The sequence below is a fragment of the Rhinatrema bivittatum genome, chromosome 1 (genome assembly GCF_901001135.1).
Source record: "Rhinatrema bivittatum chromosome 1, aRhiBiv1.1, whole genome shotgun sequence".
NCBI lineage: Eukaryota > Metazoa > Chordata > Amphibia > Gymnophiona > Rhinatrematidae > Rhinatrema > Rhinatrema bivittatum.
This window is the reverse complement of record NC_042615.1, coordinates 750,382,129-750,404,890: the sequence shown is the minus strand read 5'-3', so window position 1 is coordinate 750,404,890 and position 22,762 is coordinate 750,382,129. Positions and strand designations below refer to the sequence as shown.

At 43.7% G+C, this 22,762-nt stretch overlaps 1 protein-coding gene across 2 annotated transcripts in view; it reads right to left on the bottom strand.

The window, feature by feature from the left end:
• The window catches only part of NUP155 (nucleoporin 155), a 304,350-nt gene that overhangs the window by 184,127 nt on the left and 97,461 nt on the right, over window positions 1-22,762 (bottom strand). The window contains exons 15-18 of one of the 2 annotated variants that reach the window (XM_029578544.1): window positions 17,759-17,853; window positions 17,214-17,302; window positions 2,347-2,409; window positions 579-614 (exon numbers count right to left, since the gene is read on the bottom strand). In XM_029578544.1, the coding sequence (XP_029434404.1) occupies window positions 579-614; window positions 2,347-2,409; window positions 17,214-17,302; window positions 17,759-17,853 (283 nt within the window). The remainder of the gene's footprint in view (window positions 1-578; window positions 615-2,346; window positions 2,410-17,213; window positions 17,303-17,758; window positions 17,854-22,762) is intronic. The other variant, XM_029578554.1, reaches the window with a different exon arrangement.

The window sequence follows — 22,762 nt, the reverse complement described above, 5'->3', positions numbered from 1 at the left end:
AGGGCTCTGTTTTTGAATGGTTCAATGCCCAAAAGTCACTTTGGACTCTAGTATTTTGATGGGCGCTTACGTGTTCAACGGGTTTATGAACAACCTAGAGTTGCATGTCAGCTTTACCCTTTTTAAAACCCCCAACTAAGATCAGTGGTATCTGCTTTGGTTATAGCAGTCCTTGATTACTGTAACGTACTGCTGGTGGGGTCTACCAGGCTGGCTTACTCATAAGCTTCACAATTGCAAAATATTGCTGCTAGATTGATTTTTGTAAAAAGCAGATAGGAAAGGGCTTCCCCTTTGCTTTTCTCTCTTCCAATGGCTTCTGATTGTTGAGAGGGCTAAATTTAAGTTATTGGCCATCTCCTTCCATTCCACAAGAAGTAATGTTCCAAAGTATTTTTTAGTTAAACTAGACTAGTATAGACCTGGTCAAGATTTGAGATCTTTTCAGGACTACTTATAGACAGTGTCTTCAGCTCAGTTGATTCAGTTAAAATGTTTTGTGAATTAAGCTCTCTCAAATTATGTTGTCACAGATATGGAACAGTTTATAATTTTCAGTTAGGGCAGAGTTAAATTACCTGAATTCCTCAAGCAGGTGAAGGCATACTTGTTCCCTAAGGTTGCAAAAGCAAGGAGTGGTTACTGTTTTGTTTTCATTTTGTTTTTACTTGTTTTAGTTTTGTTTAATTTTCATGTTTTATTTTTGAAGATTGAGTGTTTACTTGTAAACTGCTTTCATTGTTGTTCTACTGATTATGCAGTATGCAAATGTATTAAATGAATAAATACATTATTTCTGACCACAGTCTATCTTATGGAACTACAAAACAGGGTTTGGTACTTTCCTCAATCCTTTTCAACATCTACAGCCATCCAATCTGCGATCTCATCCAAGGTTTGCACATAGAATCTCACCCATTTGCTAAGGACATCCAGTTTTGCATCAAAACAGGGACTGACCAAACTTCAGCCATCGTGAATCTCAACGCCTGACTCAGCAACGGCCTTATGACAAACACAAACTCAAGCTAAACCCCTCCAAGTCCAAATTCCTCTGTTTAAGCCAACAAGGGCATTCTCTATGTACTTTGCCCTCTTTGTTAGGAAAACCCTTACAATATAAAGACACTGTATGTACTCTGGGGTTAACACTCATCCAGCATCTCACAATAGAAGTCCACATCTCAGTAGTAGTAAAGATCTTTATGCACTTACATTAGACTCAAACTGCGTAATTACTTCGAGAAACACAATCTAGTTACTGTCATACTTTCTCTAATCATTGGCATTAACTATTGTAAATCTATTCCATGGCATTGAATAACAACTTCAAATGCCTCCAACCTTTGCAGAGCACGACAGCTAGACTTTTGGTATAGGCCAAATCCAATGATCGTGTTACACATATTTAGTGTCACCTATACTAGCTGCCAGCATGACAACATTCAAAGCAATTTGCTTTGATTTAAAATATGTGAATCAATGGCAACTGAATATCATTTCCAACTTCTGCTCTCCTACACCCCAGTGAGGGAACTTTAAGCTGACTTCAGCTAGACTAACATGCATGAAACTTTCCACATTCAGTTGCTCTTCCCCTAAAATAAAGGAACATGATACCTTTAACACTTCACTGCCAGAAAAAAAAAGTCATAGCTTGGGTGTTTAGTCAAGCCTTCCCTTAAACTTCACAGAAAAGATTCATTTTCTAGTACCTAACCACTGGAAATCTCCGACAGTGAATCAGACAAGGTTCACCCACTTCCAGGCTACATCTATTCATCTGGTGTTTAACTTATTTCATAACTAAATACATGCAAAGTATATCCAATGCACCTAATGCCTTACTATACCTAATGTATCCTACTTAATTTCTATTTGCTTGCAATATAACTCATATCTATATGCATTCATTACTTATGTACTCAGTAACTTGTTACGGTTTTTACCTTGGGCAGAATATCAAATGCTTATAAACAAACACATTTGTGTGCAATTAGCTTCCACAGATATGCAGCCATAATTTCATATGGTTATCCATAGCAAACTGTGTCCTCTTGTATTCTAAAACATATTTGCGTATTAAGAAACTTAGCATCAGTCAATTCAGACTCAGGGTGAAATACAACAGGCAACAAAGACATTGCATCTTGACTGGCACATACAAGAAGCCATCTAATACTAGGAAAGTCTGCCACCAACAAGACAGGAGAAAAAGAAAAGCATTTTTTATACTTAAAAGAAAATCAGTTTTCCTCTCAAAAATATAAGTAAATAATGATTCTAACTAGATTTTTTTGTGATTTAATAAAAAACAATAATAGCAAACATTAAAAAAGAAATTACCTTGTATTGGTGTGCCCAAAAAGCTTGGATTAGGTATTGGACTGCCAATAGGTATTGGAGAACCTAGGAATAAAATGAAAGTTAAACAGTACTATTGTAATTTTCTTTACCTAGGCTGTCCTTATGCAGTCAAAAGAGCTTTAGAGTTCATACAAAACGTGGTTCCTCAGGTGACAGCTGGTGTTTCACTTTGTAATCATATTATATGTTTTGTCAAACTGTGGTGGATGAAATTTAAAATCTTAACTATTACATTCAAAGCAGTACATGGGCTGCCCTACATTGTTTGAACTCAGTTTTAACAGCCATGTTGCCCCTTGTGTTCATTCGATTGCAACTTGTTTGATGTTCTATCAGTCAAGCTGGTGAGATTGGCTGAATTTAGAAAATGGAGAAATTGCTTACCTGATAATTTCATTTTCCTTATTATAGACAGATGGATTCAGGACCAGTGGGTTAGAGTCCGCTGCCAACAAATGGAGATGGAGCAAGCTGATGTCACAGTATATATACTCCTGCAGTGACCTCAGCCCGCCAGTATTCTCTTCAAAAGTAACTATGGACAGACTAGTAAAAAATTTGATTAAAAACAGCCAGCCAGAACTGTACTCAACCATCAATAAACACTGAACAACTCAAGTAAGAACAGAGGTACCCCAATCTAGGGACTGGATGAACAATTACTAGTAATCCCTGGGGATCTGTAACCCCACAGGATGACTACTGACACCATCAATCGGCAGCCAAGGGCGGAAAGCTGAGTCCATCTGTCTACACTAAGGAAAACAAAATTATCAGGTAAGTAATTTCTCCATTTCCTAGCGTGTAGACAGATGGCCTCAGGACCAGTGGGATATAGCAAAGCTACTCCAAAATTTACCCGAACTTAGCGCTTACTGGCTGAATACAGAGACAGTCTCCGGCTGCAGGGGGAGATGGCAACTGCCATCACCGTGCTCGGCCTCCTGCATCTGCTGTCTTTCAGCTGCATAAGCACCTAAGTCCACGCCAAGAACCTTCTACCGGACCAAGGCACACATCTGAGGTACCTCAGGAAATCTCAACTGGGGGAGGGACCTTTTAGGTATCATCACAAGAGAGCGTGGTTTTTGTTTCCTCAATTTAAAATTCTCCTTCCAAATTTACATGAATCCCCATAGGGAGATGCACATCCACCATCTGCTGGAGATGGTGAATACTGACGGGCTGGGGTCATTGCGGTATATATACTGTGATGTCAGCTTGCTCCGTCTCCATCTGCTGGCAGGGGAGCATAACCCACTGGTTCTGAGTCCATCTGTTTACACTCCAGGAAATAATTGTTTTACACATCAAATCCTCAGCTTTGGAATACTCTGCCTGATGTGATCAAATTAGTTTCTTCTGTAGAGCAATTTAGAAGTTTTTAAAGACTTATTTACCTCAGTAGTTGATGAATTATACTGATAAATAGCATGGTTTTCTAGTTGCTAGCTGTGTAAGAATGATGGAGTAATAGGTTTCTTCCTGTAAGGTATGGTGGTAGAGGATGGTCACGAGGCTATTAATTCCAGCCAACATGTATAGCAGGAACAGGACGTTAATCTTACGGTGGGTTATTTCCATCTGAGTTGTAGTGTCTGCCTGAGTTTTATGAATTATTTATGTTCAAATCTCTTTTTTTTTTTTTTAAATGATTATTAAATCTCAATCAACAAAGGTACATCAGCAATAGTGAATGCACCAGGTATTGAGTTGTTTCTGTAAACTACTAGGTTGATGCAATAAATATACAACAAAACAGCCACCCCCATCAGCTTCCCAACTCCTCCACCCTCCCATCCCTGAATCCTATACCATAGTGGTGTGAGGTGACCATTTCCACTAGATGACATTCTAAATATATATAACTAGATACCCCCAATAAGCTGATATCATTTAATATAAGGCTCTGAGGTTTATGAGGGAGTGTTTGCATATACGTTTCCCAGATTTTCATAAAGTTCTTTTGCCTTTTAGGCATTTCAATTTTCTCTATATACTTTTCCATTATACATAAAGAATGAGTAGCATTAAGAACATAAGAAATTGCCATGCTGCGTTAGACCAAGGGTCCATCAAGCCCAGCATCCTGTTTCCAACAGAGGCCAAACCAGGCCACAAGAACCTGGCAAGTACCCAAACGCTACTAATTCAAAACTCAGCAGCCCGCTTCCTTACCGGCAAGTTGCGTAGAAACCATATTTCTCCTGTACTTTACTCTCTACACTGGTTACCCATCGAACTCAGGATCAAATTATTCACAATTTATTAAATGTTGACACCTCAACCTGGTTCAGCTCTCAATTACGCATTTATAGACCTTCCAGAAACTTACGCTCATCACAAAATAACTTTCTACAAGTTCCTACTATCAAAATTGCCCAACTAGATATAACGAGACGCTGTGCGTTTTTAGTAGCTGGACCGCAACTTTGGAATTGCATCCCAGTTTATATTAGACCCCTAAAGAGCAGGACCGAATTTAAAAAGAGCTTAAAAACCTCTCTCTTTAAGTGCGCTTTTAACATCCATAAGGCCAATTAATCTCGCCTCTCCTATATTGCTTTTTCGAATTGTGTCAAGCTCCACTGTCCTCATTCCTTCCCTCTACCTAGAGCTTTTAATTTCTTGTTCATTTTATTTAAGAACATATTGTCTTTATTTTTTAAGTTTCTCAAAGTCTTTTACCTTGTATTAAATTTAATTTAACTTTGTGATTTTATGTATGTTATATTGTAAACCATTTTGATTACATATAGTTTAAAAACGGTATTCAAAATATTATAAATAAATAAATAAATGATGCCAGTAATAGCAGAGGCCATTCCCTAAGTCAACTTGATTAATAGCAGTTAATGGACTTCTCTTCCAAGAACTTCTCCAAATCTTTTTTAAACCCAGCTAACTGCAATAACCATATCCTCTGCCAACAAATTCCAGAGCTTAATTGTGCGTTGAGTGAAAAAGAATTTTCTCCGATTAGTTTTAAATGTGCTACTTGCTAATTTCTTGGAGTGCCCCCTAGTCCTTCTATTATCTGAAAGTGTAAATAACTGTTTCACATCTACTTGTTCAAGACCTTTCAAGATTTTAAAGACCTCTATCATGTCCCCCCCTCAGTTGTCTCTTCAAGCTGAACAGCCCTAACCTCTTTAGTTTTTCCTCATAGGGGAGCTGTTGCATCCCCTCTATCACTTTGGTCGCCCTTTTCTGTACCTTCTCCATCGCAACTATACCTTTTGAGATGCAGCAACCAGAACTGTACACAGTATTCAAGGTGCGGTCTCACCATGGAGCGATACAGAGCCTTTATGACATTTTCCTTTTTGTTAACCATTCCCTTCTGAATAATTCGTAACATTCTGTTTGCTTTTTTGACTGCTGCAGCACACTGAGCAGACGATTTCAAAGTATTATCCACTATGATGCTTAGATCTTTATCCTGGGTGGTAGCTCCTAATATGGAATCTAACATCGAGTAACTACAGCAAGGGTTATTTTTCCCTATATGCAACACCTTGCACTTGTCCACATTAAATTTCATCTGCCATTTGGATGCCCAATCTTCCAGTCTCACAAGGTCCTTCCTGCAACATATCACAATCCGCTTGTGATTTAACTACTCTGAATAATTTTGTATCATCTGAAAATTTGATAACCTCACTTGTCGTATTCCTTTCCAGATCATTTATAAATATATTGAAAAGCACTAGACCAAGTACAGATCCCTGAGGTACTCCACTGTGAAAACTGACCTTTTAATCCTATTCTCGGTTTCCTATCTTTTAACCAGTTTGTAATCCACGAAAGGACATTGCCTCCTATCTCATGACTTTTTAGTTTTCTTAGAAGTCACTCATGAGGGACTTTGTCAAATGCCTTCTGAAAATCCAAATACACAACATCTATCAGTTCACCTTTATCCACATGTTTATTAATCCCTTCAAAACAAATGAAGCAGATTTGTGAGGCAAAACTTCCCTCTGGTAAATCCATGTTGACTGTGTTCCATTAAACCATATCTTGCTCTGTGATTTTGATCTTTAGAATAGTTTCCACTATTTTTCCTGGTACTGAAGTCAGGCTCACTGGTCTATAGTTTCCTGGATCACCCCTGGAGCCCTTTTTAAATATTGTGTTACATTGGCCACCCTCCAGTCTTCAGGTACAATGGATGATTTTGATAGGTTACAAATTTTAATTAATAGATCTGAAATTTCATTTTTGAGTTCCTTCAGAACCCTAGGATGCAAATCATCTGGTCCAGGTGATTTGTTAATCTTTAGTTTGTCAATCTAGCCTACTACATCTTCCAGGTTCACAGTGATTTGGTTCAGTTCATCTGACTCATCACCCTTGAAAACCATCTCCGGAACTGATATTTCCCCAACATTCTCATTAGTAAAAACAGAAGCAAAGAATTAATTTAGTCTTTTTGCAATGGCCTTATCTTCCCTAAGAGTCCCTTTAACCCCTTAAGGTCATCTAACAGTTCAACCGGCTCCCTCACAGGTTTCTTGCTTCGGATATAGTTAAAAAAGTTTCTATTATGAGTTTTTGCCTCAACGGCCAACTTCATTTGAAGTTTTCTCTTCACCTAACTTATCAATGCTTTACACTTAACTTGAAAAAGCTTATGCTTTTTCTTAATTTTCTTCAGATTGATCCTTTTTCCAATTTTTGAAGGATTTTTTTTGGCTAAAATAGCCTCTTTCACCTCACCTTTTAACCATGCCGGTAATTGTTTGCCTTCCTTCCACTTTTCTTAATGTGTGGAATACATCTGGACTGAATATATATCTAGGATTGTAATTTTAAACAATGTCCATGCCTGTTGAACACAACCTTTCCAGTTGCACCTTTCAGTTTTTTTCCCAACTATTTTCCTCATTTTATCAAAGTTTCATGTTATGATCATTAGTGCCAAGTGGCCCCACCACCATTACCTCTCTCACCAAATCATGTGTTTCACTAAGAATTAAATCTAAAATAGTTCCCTCTTCTCGTAGGTTCCTGAACCAATTGCTCCATGAAGCAGTCGTTTATTATATCCAGGAACTTTATGTCTCTAGTATGTCCTGATGTTACATTTACCCAGTCAATACTGGGGTAAATGAGATCTCCCATTATTAATGCACTGCCAAATTCCTTAGCTTCCCTGATTTCTCTTAGCATTTCATCATCTGTCTGACTCCTATTATATTCTTACTCAACTCGCATGTGATTTCTACCCATATAGATTCTACTGAGCATTTAGTCTCTTGTATGATCTTTATCCTGTTGGACTCTATATCCTCCCGGACATAAAATGCCACACCCCAAAACCAAGTTCAGCCTCCCTATCATTGTGATATAATTTGTACCCTGATATAGCAGTGTCCCATTGGTTATCCTCCTTCCACCAGGTCTCTGTGATGCCAATTATGTCAATCTCATCATTTTCTGCTATACAGTCTAACTCTCCCATTTTACTTTTTAGACTTCTGGCATTGGCATACAGATATTTCAAACTTTGTTTTTTATTTGTATTAGCAACCTGCTTTTCAGTTGATAGGGATAATTTGGAAATCTTTAGTTCAGGTGATTTTTTTACATATAGGCACATGGATGACATTTGCTATTTTTGGAACCTCTCTCTTGGGATGCCGTAACTCTCCTGTTTCACTAGTATCCTTCAAGGATACATTCTTCCGAACCCATGCACTGCTGAGTGACTTTCTGCTTTCCTTCTTGTTCCATTCTTCAATTGTAACACTGTGGGTGCTTCTGGTGATATCCATTTCTGTAAAATAGCCTTTTTTTTTTGTGAGAAGACCTTCCAACTCCAAAGTCTGACATATTTATTCCGGAATGGGTGTCCCCACAAGTCATCAAAAAGGAGTGTTTCAAGGTCTAGGAAGTCAGGCCGGCAGTTCATCTCTGTGAAAGAACTGCAACATGGTTCAACATGGTTCCAGTCCTGTAGGAATTTCCCCATCTTCCAGGGAATCAGGATCAACCTCATTATCAGTGCCATCTGGATTCCTGTTGGGAACACCCGCAGGGAGCCGAGGCAAGCTCTGGCGCCTAAGCATAGGACTGGAAGAGGGAGGAGCCACAGGCTGAGGGTCCGTCTGGACAGGAATGGGGCAAGTCGAGGACTTTAAGTCTTGAAATAAATTCCACCCAGGAATAAGCAGCTGGGTCCAGATCAAGCCCTGAAGAAACTGGAGCTTGTCCCACAGAACTGCCTTCGCCTGCGGAGGTGGCAGTCAAGGGAGAACCAAGGATTGGCATCCCTCCAATCAAAGTCATATCCAACCCATCATCAGAATGGGAGGAGCCAGGCTTAGCAAAATCCAAGGAAGTCAACTCTCCCTGAGAGTCTAAGCAGCTCTGACACAGGGTAGAAGCCAGGTCAGGCTGAGAAGCCCTAATATGGCAAGCAAACCAAATGGCTTCTTCCTTACCAGCGCCATTGTCTGAACGGCTCACGCTCAAAAGGGGAATGCGCACAGAAAATAAGTGCCTAGAAGAAAGTGCGGCAAGGCGCACACACAACTTGTGCGCCAAGCTAAGCATGAACAGTGTAAAATTTGTGCGCGTAAAAAGCGGGCCCAAAAACCGAGCAACAATGCATATGCAGAGCCAATGCGCTACATACACAGATGTCCTGTAAAGGGCAGCAGAGAATGCACAGGACTGTGTGAGAAAACACTGCCGAAGCCTACCACATGGCGTGCAAGAAAAAAAGCCTGTGTGGGGCCTAGCCCACCGGGGTGCACTCAACCCGCCAGGCTGCCCAGTTCCCCAACATCAACGGGAATGAACGTCGGTACTCCATGCCAAGCATGGAGACCGGAGGAAATCCTGAAACCCCTCTAACTGTCTCTGAGTCAAAGGTAACACCTCTTTTTTTTTTTTTAAACCTTACCTGAGCTCAGGGCTCACCAGCTGAGTACAAAGACGGTCTTCGGCTACGGGGGGGGGGGGGGGGGGGGGAGACTGCATCTGCCGTCATCGCTATGCTCAGCCTCCTGCACCCACAGTCTTTCAGCTAAACTAGCAGCTAAGTCCACACCAGGAAACCCAGCTACCCGACCAAGGCACACCTCTGAGGGGCCACGGAAATCAGCTCAGGAATTCTCAACTGGGGGAGGGACCTTTAGGCATCACCGCAGGAGAGCAGGGCTTTGTTTTCCTTAATTTAGAATTTCTAATTTCTCCTTCCAAAAAGCTCGAAGCATTCTCCATAGGGAGATGCACATCCAGCATCTGCTGGAGACGGAGAATACTGGCAGGCTGTGGTCACTGCAGGGTTATATATACTGTGACGTCAGCTTGATCCGTCTCCATCTGCTGGCGGGGGAGCATAAACCCACTGGTCCTGAGTCCACCTGTCTACACGCTAGGAAATATGGGGTTTTTAAGAACTAAAGAGGAACATGAGGCTTGAAATGGCCTCCTGAGTTGATGGAAGCCAGCACTGTAAGGGAATTTAAGTATGCATGGGATTGATAATAGAGAACAGCAGTAGAACAGGGTTTAGAGGTTAGATAAAGGACATGGGGGAGATGGTATTGGTTTAAGAATGGGAATTTATATCACCATCATTTACCCAAAGAGAGAGTGTGTGTCAGAGAGGAAGATAACCAGGTAGACTTGAAGGGACAACTGGTCCTTATTTGCCATCATTATTTATTATTTTATTTATATTCCACTTGCCAACACTTCAAAGCAGATTACATTCAGGTTTTATGCAACACTGACAGATAGCAAGGCATGCAGGAGAATCAGAGGACATGGTGCTGCTGAACTCAAGACTTGCTGATAAGGTATACCACCACAAAAGACAATATAGTGAGATCAGGTATAACACAAATCAACTTGTACTAGAATGTTTGTGAAATAGATAGAAATGGGCAAATACAATAGATAGAAAACACCTGTAGATATCAAGACTTGACCATGAAAACATGTGATAAAAAGAATTATAAAACATGACCCAGAGCACATATAGAGGGGAAAACCAACAGTATAAATATGAGAGGAGATGTTAAGAGACTATATCATAAACAGAAAGAAAGCATGGATGGAAATTTTAGATACATTCCTCTTCAGATGATGGTCTGCTATTTAGTTTGAGAAAGCAAATAAAGCAAGAAGAGACAGAATCATGGACTGAAGAAGTGAAATGACAAATTTCAGTGTTCTCAGTGCAGAAATCATAAGACAGTACTACAACTTAAGTAGTAAGGAAGGACAATAGTGAATTCAGCTGCAAGCCTGAGGGGCTATTACAAAGGCAGAACAGGACATTGAGTGGTCCAATAAAACTATCAATGTTCTAGAGTAGAATCAGATTAGTGCTGAGCTTGAAAGCCCTGGATATTGTAATAAAGAAACAAAAGGAAAATTAGGTTCTTACCTGATAATTTTCGTTCCTGTAGTACCAAGGATCAGTCCAGACTGCTGGGTTATGCCTCCCCTCCAGCAGATGGAGTCAGAGAGAAAACTGAAAGCACCCCCTAGATATACTGGTGTGCCACCTGCCATCCTTCAGTATAATTTATATCAAAGCAGAAGAAATGGATCATCCTTCCGCCAAAAATAGCCAAAAATTAACTATGGCCACTGGCTAGATCAAGTAGTAAAACTCTGCAAAAGTAAGCATTAACATCGCTCAAACACTACTGAGCCAACCAAGCAAACAAAGCCAAAAGGCAACGAAATGAATAATCACTTACCGTATCAAGTTATCGATACCTAAAAGAGTGGAAAAGATACTGTTACGAGCGGACTCTCCTGAAACACCATTACTAGGCGGTCGTCTGGACTGATCCTTGGTACTACAGGAACGAAAATTATCAGGTAAGAACCTAATTTTCCTTTCCCTGTACGTACCAGGATCAGTCCAGACTGCTGGGATGTACCCAGGCTGACTTGAATGGGGTGGGGCCCCGAGAGTCCCGCTCGAAGTACGCTGCTTCCAAAGGAAGTAGGTGACGGCCCTCGAACATCAACCCGATAATGTCGAGCGAAAGTATGCAACGACTTCCAAGTGGCCGCCCTGCAAATCTCTTGGCTCGAAACCAGGTGACTTTCTGCCCACGAAGTCGCTTGAGAACGGAGAGAATGGGCCTTGAGCCCCTCAGGAACAGCCTTACCACCACCAATCTACGTGGCAGCGATCGAGCCCTTCAACCGGCGGGCAATGGTTACTTTGGATGCCTGAAGCCCCTTCCTGGGGCCGTGCCGCAAGACAAACAGATGATCGGACCGTCGAAAATCATTGGTAACTTCTAAATATCGCATGAGCACTCGACGAACATCCAAACGTCTCAAATCTGACCCTTGAGAAGACTGTAGTTCTGTCGCCGAGAAGGAAGGCAATTCCACCGTCTGATTTACATGAAAGGCCGATACCACCTTAGGTAAGAAAGAAGGTACCGTACGCAACGACACACCTGAGACCGAAATACGCAAGAACGGTTCTCTACATGAAAGAGCTTGCAACTCAGAGACCCTACGAGCGGACGCGATCACCACGAGAAACACCGTCTTGAGAGTTAAATCCTTTAAGGAGGCCCGCCTGAGAGGCTCAAAGGGGGCCGCATTGAAGCCTTTGAGAACCAAGTTCAAATTCCAAGACGGGCAAGGAGGCCGCAGCGGAGGACACAAGTTCCGAACACCACGTAAAAAGCGTGCTACGTCTGGGTGACAGGCGAGAGAGGACCCTTCAACCTTTTCTCTCAAACACCCCAGAGCTGCTACCTGAACCCTCACAGAACTGTAAGCCAAACCCTTCTTCAAGCCGTCCTGCAAAAACGTAAGGATTTGAGCTACAGAAGCCCGGCGTGGCGCAATCTTCGAGACACCGCACCAGGAGTCAAACACCTTCCACACTCTAGCATAAGTAAGCGTAGTAGAGGGCCTCCGTGCCCGAAGCAGTGTGGAAATGACAGGCTCAGAATAACCCTTTTTCCTTAATTGTCTCCTTTCATAAGCCAAGCCGCCAGACAAAAGCGATCCGCCAGATCTAAAAATACCGGCCCTTGCCGAAGGAGGTTTGGAAGATGACAGACGTAAAGGCCCGTCCGTCGCAAGATGAACCAGATCCACGAACCATGGTCTTCTTGGCCACTCCGGGGCCACTAAAATCACCCGACCACGATGCGATTCTATGCGTCTTAACACCTTGCCAATCAGAGGCCATGGAGGAAATACATAGAGGAGGACGTGACGAGGCCATGGAAGCACGAGTGCATCCACTCCTTCCGACCCGTGCTCTCGCCTTCGGGTGAAGAAACGCGCCGCCTTTGCATTGTGCCGAGTCGCCATCATGTCTAGGTGCGGAATCCCCCATCGTAGGGTGATGAGACTCATTGCCTCGGCCGAGAGATCCCACTCTCTGGGGTCCAAGTGTTGTCGACTGAGATAATCCGCCTGAACGTTGTCTACGCCTGCAATGTGGGTGGCCGCGATGCGGGACAGATAACGCTCCGCCCAGGTTATCAACAACGCTGCTTCGGTCGCCACCGGTCGACTTCTTGTACCGCCCTGGCGATTTATATATGCTACCGTGGTTGCGTTGTCCGAGAGGACTCGAACCGCCCGACCGCGTACCAGGGGCAGAAGGTGGCGCAAGGCTAGACGTACCGCTCTGGTCTCCAGACGGTTGATGGACCAAGAGGCCTGGCGAGGGGACCCCGTTCCCTGTACCGCTCTTGATTGACAAACCGCTCCCCAGCCTGTTAGACTGGCATCCGTCGTCACTACCACCCACTGAGGAGGATCGAGATCTACCCCCTGCAAGAGGTGGTCCGGGATCAACCACCAAGCTAGACTGGACCGAGCCGGTTCCATCAGCGGCAACTGGGCACCGTAATCCCTGGTTTTCTGGTCCCAGCAAGAAAGAAGAGCGGTTTGCAAAGGACGCATATGCGCAAAAGCCCACGGCACCATTTCCAGAGTAGAAACCATATGTCCAATGACCTGCAAATAATCCCATGCCGTAGGTAAGGGGAGATCCAGTAGGTTCTGTACCTGAAGCATCAGGTTCTCCAGTCTCTGCTGAGTCAGGTATACCTTGCCCACCAAGGTATCGAAACGTGCTCCCAAAAATTCCAAACACTGACTCGGAACCAGCTGGTTCTTTGCAAAGTTGACTACCCAACCTAGTGACTGCAGTTGCTGAACCACCACCTGGACTGCTCGCTTGCACGAGTCCTCCAACTTCGCCCGGATAAGCCAATCGTCGAGGTAGGGATGCACCAATACTCCCTGACGGCGCAGGAAGGCTGCGACTACGACGAGAACCTTGGTAAACACTCTCGGAGCTGTGGCTAACCCGAACGGGAGGGTGCAAAACTGAAAGTGTTCCCCGAGCACCATGAACCTCAGGTACCTCTGGTGGCGCTCCCTGATCCCAATGTGAAGATACATCTCGGCCAGATCCAAAGAAGCCAAAAATTCTCCCCTGCAGACGGCCGCAATAACAGATCGAAGAGTTTCCATGCAAAAACAGGGTACGTGCAAGGCCCTGTTTACTCTCTTCAAATCCAAAATTGGCTGGAACGTACCTTCCTTCTTTGGAACCAGGAAGTAAATGGAATACCGACCTGTTCTGGTCTCGTCCGGCGGAACGGGCACCACTGCCCCCAGGGATCGTAACCGGGCCACGGTTTGGGCTATTACCAGTTGCTTTTCCGGAGGACCACAAGGAGATATCATAAAAAGATCCCGGAGGGGCCGAGCAAAATCCAACTCGTAACCGTGACGCACCACGTCGAGGACCCACTGGTCTGAAGTGATCTTGACCCATTCCTCCCAAAACTGGGATAACCGGCCTCCGATGCGTGGGAAGGAGGAATGGGCCCGCGCGCCTTCATTGCGCAGGTTTGCCTGTGGCCAAACCCTGCGAGGAACCCATTCGTTGTGGTCGTCTGCCTCGAAAGGAAGGAGTCCAAGACTGAGACCTGGGGCCCTGCTGCCTTTGGGGAAAAGATCCACCCCTTCCCGTGCGAAACTGGCGTTGCCCTCGAAATCGGGACCGCGTGTTTCCGAAAGACCGCAATTGTCGGGGCTTGTCCTCCGGCAACTTATACACCTTATTGTCTCCCAAGTCTTTGATGAGTTAATCCAACTCCTCACCAAACAACAACTTCCCCTTAAAGGGAAAAGAAGCTAGTCGCGACTTAGAAGAGGCATCTGCCGACCAACGACGGAGCCACAATAGTTGTCTGGCCGCAACAGCCGAGGACATAGTGCGGGCCGAGGTCCTTAGCAAATCATACAGGGCATCCGCTGTATAAGCAACCGCCACTGCCACACAATTGGCCTGCTCCACCTCTTCCGGCGGGAGTTCTTGGGTGGTTAGTAATTGTTGCACCCAGCTCAGTGTGGCCCTCTGGACCATACTGCTACAAGCCGCAGCCCGGACTCCTAAAGCCGCTATTTCAAAAATGCTCTTTAGTGTAAAACGTTTTTATTAAGTTTGCAACAATAAACAACAGTATAAACTAGGAGGGTGGGTTACTGAACCCTCACTAGACAACAAATACAAGTAATAGCGGCAATGTCAATGTAAACCCCAACCCCATTCCCCACCCCCCCTTTCCCCTCCACCCCCCACCCGGAGTTCGGAAAGCAGAAAACATAAAACATAATGTAATAGGCTGCATAAGAAAATACGGACAAATAGTGCAAACACAGAGTCCACCCTAGACATCCTGGGCTGGATAATCATTCAGGAGCAAACTACGAGCCCGATGTGGTAATGCTTGAATGTAAGAGTCCCAGACCAGCAGAAACCGCCTACGGCCGGAAGGTGAATGGCGGGAACCGATATCTTCCATCTGAAGAAGACGATGCAGATGGTTCCTCCAGGTCCAATAGGAGGGGCCGTCCGTGGCACGCCACTGCAAAAAAATCATCTTTTTCCACACTAAGCATGCTTTACCAATAAAGATGCGACCTCCCCGGGGAACTCTTACTCTGGGGCCATAACCAAAAAGAAAAAATAGCGGATTAATGGGGAGAACTCAAAAATGCTCTTTAATAGGACCTCTAACTTCCGGTCCTGGAGATCTTTCAAGGCTACCCCTTCCCGTGACGGGAATGGTAGTATGCTTAACCACCGCAGTGACTGCCGAGTCCACCGAAGGGACCTTAAAAATCTCTAACGAATCTGAGGGCAGAGGATATACTTTATTCATTGCCCTGCTAACGCGCAGGGATGCCTCTGGAACCTCCCATTCCTTAGATACGATCTGTAATACTTTAGAGTGCAAGGGAAAGGTTTGCGGGGGGGCTCTCAGACCCGCCATAGCTACGTCCCCAGTGAAAGTATCCGTGTCCTGCTGCGGCGCTGGGATCTCCAGCTCCTTCAAAACATAAAGAATCAAATAGTTCAGCTCGTCCCTGCCAAACAGGCGTAAAACCAGGGGGTGGTCCCCTTCGAGAGACCCCTGAGCGTCGGAGATGTCGGCCCCTGCCCCATCCGGTGAGCCCTGGGTGAGATCCGGGAACCCCGGATCGTCGGCACCCCCAAGGGAACAAGCTCCTGATTTGCCCGGAGCTTCAGCCTTTTCCTGGTCTTCCAATTTGTCCTGCACCGAGGACACCTTAGGCCCTTTTAGAGGGGGGGGGGGGGGGGGTTCGTCTGGCTCCCAGCCTGCTTCTGCCTCCAAAAAAGCCTGGTGCATCAACAGCACAAACTTGGAGGAGAAAGGCACCTTCCTTTTAATTGATCCCCCCATGGGATGCACCGGAGGGGGGGGGGCTCTTGGGGCATCAAATTCGGAGCCACTATGAGGACTCAAAGCCGGCGGTGAAAGCGGAGGAAAATACTCCTCCTCAGAGGCGGGGCCGACGATTGCAGTGCCGACAGCCTCCTCAGCCGCGCCGAGGAGGACGGATCCGCGCAGACACGGGCTGCGCTCGGCCCCCGGGAGGGACCCTCGCCCCCGGGAATGCAGCGGGAGCAGAGACCCTCCCAGGAGAGTTGCGCCCCCGCCCTACCGCAGGCCGTGCAGGCCGAAGAACGCGGCATCGAGGAGGCAGAAGAAAAGCGCGCCAAAAATAGGAGCCCTGTGCAAGTGCCTCTAACGCCGGGTGAAAACCTCCACCCCCTCCGGAGTCCCTGGTCAGGTTAATTACCAGCGCGGCAGGCTAGGGCTGGAAATGGATCACTGCCTGCTACCAACAGGGCTTATGTGTCCTGCATCCACTTTTTATTCACTCTTTCTTTTTTTTTTTTTTCAAGTAAAGCCCTCTTCAGATCAAAGTCTGGAATCACTGTACTTCTGGGGGGGGGGGGGGGGGAGGGTGACCGGCCCACTGGTAAACTTTCCCCCAAGACCAAAAGGGACACTAATCCGGGTAAAACAATGAGAGCCAAACTCTCAGTGCCTGCCTGTACGCTGCGCTAGCAAAACCAACAAACAACTGCTACAAAAATATCAACTTTTTTTTTTTTTTACACTAAGCAAGGAAGAGAATAAAACCAGTTGATCTAGGCAGCACAGTTATAAAAATCATAAAGAACACCTGAAAGATTGTTTTAGTCAGAACAGACAGGACCGCAGGTTATGCCTCTCAATCTGCTGGAGTCAGAGGAAATACTGAAGGATGGCAGGTGGCACACCAGTATATCTAGGGGGTGCTTTCAGTTTTCTCTCTGACTCCATCTGCTGGAGGGGAGGCATAACCCAGCAGTCTGGACTGATCCTGGTACGTACAGGGAAGGAACAATTTAAAGCATAATCAAGCTACTGCTAAAGACTGCATAGTTGGATTTCTTTTCTGGTTGTTTGGACTATAGCAAAATATGCTAGAAAAACATTTTTTCAAGGATTTCTACCTACCAGCAAGAACAGGTGAACCCAAGATAGGTCCAACATTAGTTGGAGCAGATAAAGCTGAAGGAAATCGCATTTGAGCCTCACCGCCATATCTGTGATGCATAACAAAATACAAAAATTTCCTTAATTATGAAAATGTTCTGAAACGACTTCCTGGCTAAAACCATTATTGAAATCATTTTACAAACAAAAAAGTCAATGCACCTAACAGTGTACATTATACTGCCTGAAGATAATTTCACAAATCTCATATTTGGCTGTAGCAGAAAAAATATCATTGTATAGATAAAATTAATTTTTGACCACGGTTTTCAAAATTTGGATCAGGTATACCAAGGAGTGAGATAAGGAGCTCCTCTTCTTGCTCCTTTCAACCACACACAAGTTTTTCTTGATTAATAGTCTTGGATCCGCAAGCTCACAGCCCCTTTTACAGCTTCCCAAATACAATATTTTCCTCAAATTTCCTCCCATAAAATTTACTGTAGGCTAAACAATGTGTTCCTTTCGACACAAAAAATTTCTTTTCACTTTGCTAAAAGTCTTACCGGAAAAAGGCTCTGGTAGCCCATGCAGACACCTCTCTATCACAGGCGGAAGTAGAGCATGCAAGAATCAAACATGTAGCACAAGCCTGGTCCTCCTACAGGAAGATTCAAACCATTTTAATGTTATATAAGTCAAGATCTGTCATATATTAAATCAACAAATTTATTTCAGCTCTAAGAAACAAAAAACAGCAACAAAAAATCCAAACAAAAATGCTTTTAAAGTTTTTAAAAACTCTTTTCATTTACTTCTATGACAACTGAAGTAAATAACTGAATACCTCTGTGTTCCTCAGCAACACAGACCTGTGCTAACACCAGTGTGACATTGAAACTGACTACTGCATAATCCAAAGGGTGACCTCATAGCAAGGGATTCTGAAAACCAATTGTGATAGTCAAAGAAAGATCAATTCTTTGCAGGTTGTGATGTGTAGAAATTCCTCAAACAGGCACAGGAGTTTTCACATGGGTTTCTTTTTCTAGTGAATAAGGAATCTTTGTGCTCTCAAAAACTCAAGTATAACATTGATTCAGGGGAAAACTATGTTAAATACCAGAAGCCTAGACTTATAAAAAGGTGGACACCTTTAAGAAAATCTAAAACTAGAAGAACATACAGTGCATTAAAGTATTAAGACCCTTTCACTTTTTCCAAATTTTGATACATTACAGCCTTATTTTAAAATGGATAATATGCATTTTTTCCCTCCTAAGTCTACACACAATAGCCCATAATGAAAAACCAAAATCAGGTTTGTAGAAATTTGTGCAAATAAAAAAAAAAATCTTAACCATCACATTTACCTAAGTATTCAGACTCTTTGCTATGACAAAGTTGAGCTCAGGTGCATCCTGTTTCCTTGAACTGTTTTTCCAACTTGTGGTACATTCAATTGATTGGACATGATTTGGAAAGGCACATACCTGTCTATATAAGGTCCCACAGTTGACAAAGCAAAATCAAAGTCATGAAGTCGAAGGAATTGTATGAAAATCTACGAATCAGGATTGTGTCAAGGCACAGATCTGGGGAAGGATACAAAAAAATTGCTGCAGCATTGAAGGTCCTGAAGAATACAGATGTCTCCATCATTCTTAAATAGAAGAAGTTCAGAATCACCAGGACTCTTCCTAGAGCTGGCCGCCTGCCCGCTCAAACTGAGCAATTGAGGGAGAAGGGCCTTGGTCAAGGAGGTGACCAAGAACCAGATGGTCACTTTGACAGAGCTCCAGAGTTCCGCTGTGGAGATAGAACCTTCCAGAAGGACAACCATCTCTGCAGCACTCCACCAATCGGGCCTTTATGGCAGAGTGTCAAAATGAAAGCTTTCCTCAGTAAAAGGCACACGACAGCCCACTTGGAGTTTGTAGAAAGGCACTTAAAGAACTCTCAGAGCATGAGAAACAAGATTCTCTGGTCTGATGAAACCAATATTGAACTCTTTGGCCTGAATGTCTAGCATCATGTCTGGAGGAAAACAGGCACTGCTCATCGCCTAACAAATACCAACCCTACAGTGAATCATAGGTGGTGGCAGCATCATGCTGTGGGGATGCTTTTCAGTTGCAGGAACTGGGAGACTAATCAGGATTGAGGGAAAGATGATCAGAGCAAAATACAGAGGGATCATTAATGAAAACCTGCTCCAGAACACTCTGGACCTCAGACTGGGGTGACGATTCACCTTCAACAGGACAATGATCCTAAGCACACTACCAAGACAATGCAGGAGTGGCTTTGGCACAATTCTGGCAAGGTTCTGTTGGATTCAAGTTTGGGCAGAGCCCAAACTTGAATCCAACTGAACATCTCTGAGACCTGAAAATAGCTGTGCATCGATGTTCCCCTTCCAACCTGACAGAGCTTGAGAAGATCTGCAGAGAAGATTAGGAGAAAATCCCCAAATTCAGGTGTGCCAAGACTGCAGTGTCACACCCAAAAAGACTTGAGGCTGTAATCGCTGCAAAAGGTCCCTCAAAGTACGGAGTAAAAGGTCTGGATACTTATGTAATTGTATGTAATTTTTTTTTTAATTAATTTGCCAAATTTCTACAAATCTGATTTTGCTTTATCATTATGGGGTATTGTGGGTAGACTGAGGAGAGAAAAATGCCTATTATCCATTTTAGTTAAGGCTGTAACGTAACAATGTGGAAAAAGTGAAGGGGTCTGAATACTTTATGAACGCATTGAATCTTGGGGTAAAAGAGATGCATCATTAGTACCCCTGGGTAGTATCTCTATCCAGAGTGATGTACAGTGTTAAGAGATATATTTAGTAGACAAAGGGACAGGTTTTCTTTATCCTAACTAGAACCTTTCCACAGGCCAGTCAGACTGTACAGCCTAAGGTCATGGCTGTTTCTGAGGTTGTAATATCCTGGAAATAAGTAGATAGTGACGCAAGCTCACCCATTCAGCAGCATACTGTGGAATTTATCAGGTCTGCTCGTCATTAAGCTGCAAATTTATTTACAATTCATTCCAAAGATATCAAATCAATCTCAGTTATTACAATATAACAGGGATTGATTTGATGTGCCAAATGTCTTGATTTTTTTCCCCCAAATTTTACAGATTTGTGGAATACTGTACAGAATAAAAGGACAGCTGAAAATTTCAGCAATGTTCTGACTTTAACCCTCCAGCTACAGCTCAGCATTTGACCCTCCACCACAAATCTTAAAATATTGGGGTAGATTTTATAAATGTACGCGCGGGCGTACTTTTGTTCGTGCACCAGGCGCGAACAAACGTACGCTGGATTTTATAAGATACGCAGTGCAATGAGAAAGACACTTAGGCTTCTTAAGCACCAGGCGCCATGATGGCCAACAACGCATTAAGCAGTAGCCGGAGGCATGCATCTAGCTGGGTTTTGTTTTTTTTTGTTTTTGTTTTTTTAAGATAGGCTCTCAAGTTGGCAGCAAAAATTAAGGTGTAGATTTTTAAAAAATATGTGAGAGCGCACACATGGACATGCGATTTTATAACATGCGTGCGCCAGTGTGTGCTTGTTATAAAATCGGTGGTTCACACAAGGGGGGGGGGTGTCAATTTTGTCAAAATTCGCATGGTGATGCATCTGGGCCTTCCCCAGTTCCCTCCCAGTCCGCTCCTCCCCAGTCTCTAAAAACAGTTTTTAATTTTACCTTTTACTTTTCAAGTTACTTTAGGGACCGACCTGAAGTAATTTGCACCAGCTAGCGCGCAAGGCTCCGGGACAGCGAGGAATGGCGCCCCCCCGGTCCGCCCCTTCACAGAGGCCTGGCTCTTGTGCACGTATCGGGTTACACATGCAGCTGGGCCTCTTCTAAAATGAGCGCGCAAGGCCCGGCCGCGCGCATAACCCCCGTTTTTTACATGCGGGGAGTACTAAATATTTGGCCTTAAGCGCACAGTACCACTTGTGCGCATAGGTAAGTGCGCGTCCACTACGCGTTCCTTAATGTGGGAGCACAGACTATAAGGCCGTACTGTTCGCCCATTGTTTTTTGTTTTTTTCTTTTTAATTTACCAGAGCTCAGCTGGCTGAGACAGAGAGAGAGTCTCTGGCTGCAGGGGGAGAGGGCATGAGCTGTCATCACCAGGCTCGGTTTCCTGCACCTGCTGCCTTTCAGCTGATAAGTTCATGTTGGCAAAACCAGCTACCGGACCAAGAGACACATCTGAGGAACCACAGAAATCAACTTGGTAATTCTCAACTGGGGGAGGGATCATTTGGTATCTCCACAGGAGAGCAGGGCAAATTTTATCCTTAATTCTCCTATATTTTAAAATTAAGCAATCTCCAGTGGAGAGATACACGTCCATCATCTGCTGGAGATGGAGAATGTAACCACAGGGGTGTATGTGATTTCAGTTTACTCTGACTCCATCTGCTGGTAGGAATGCACAACCCACTTGTCTACATTCATCTGACTGGACGCTAAGAAACTTCTGTTTGTTACAACACGAACAGAAGTGGACTTTTATGCTGCATACACTTCATCTAATAAGTCTCAATAAGGAAGTTGACTGGTCGGTGTTTCAGTGAGTGCGTGGTGACATAGATGCCTCTGATAGGTTAAGTGTGTGAGTGGCCTTACTCTTTACATTTGTGCATTTTGTGGTGGTAAAGTGAATTGTCCGCCATTTTTTGAAAAGCTGAGCAGAGATACAAGAGGCTATTTTCTGAGGATATGACTACTCTGGGTAGTTTCTAACAATACTGTTGATATGTTTATGTGTTGTGCTTTTTTGTAGAGATTGAGAGTCATTTTTAAAATAAAAGACATAATTGGGAGAGGAACAATATAAACAATTTTGAATAAAAAATTTGATAATAAAAAGTTTGTAAAAATAGGGTCAGGAAAAGGTATATGATGTAAACTCAGGTGCTTGGTTTTATGATAATGGTGGGCAAGACACCATAGATGAAAAAACTTTTTGTCAAGCACATTTAAGACTGATACTATTTCCTGTTTAATGATAATTTAGAGTTAAGACTCACCTTGTATAACTATTTTGAAGTATTGCTCGAGGTTTGATGCTCATTATTTATGTGGTACATTTACAATAGCCATACCCTGCCCTGCTAACCAGTGAAGGAGTGGCAGCCCTATGAGGAAAGGCTAAAGAAGTTAGGACTGTTCAATTTGGAGAAGAGATGACCAAGGGGGGATATGACAGAAGTCTACAAAATCATGAAAGGACTTGAACAAGTTAATGTAAATCGGTTATTTACTCTCGGATAATAGAAGGACCAGGGGGCACTCCATGAAATTAGTAAGTAGCTCATTTAAAACAAATCGAAGAAAATTCTTTTTCACTCAACGCATTGTTAAGCTCTGGAATTCATTGCCAGAGGATGTGGTTACAGCAGTTAGTGACTTGGATTGGCCACTGTTGGAAACAGGATACTGGGCTTGATGGACCCTTGGTCTGAACCAGTATGCCACATCTAATGTTCTTATGTGGTTAGTATAAAGTACATTAAACTAGGGTTAAAATGGTTTTCA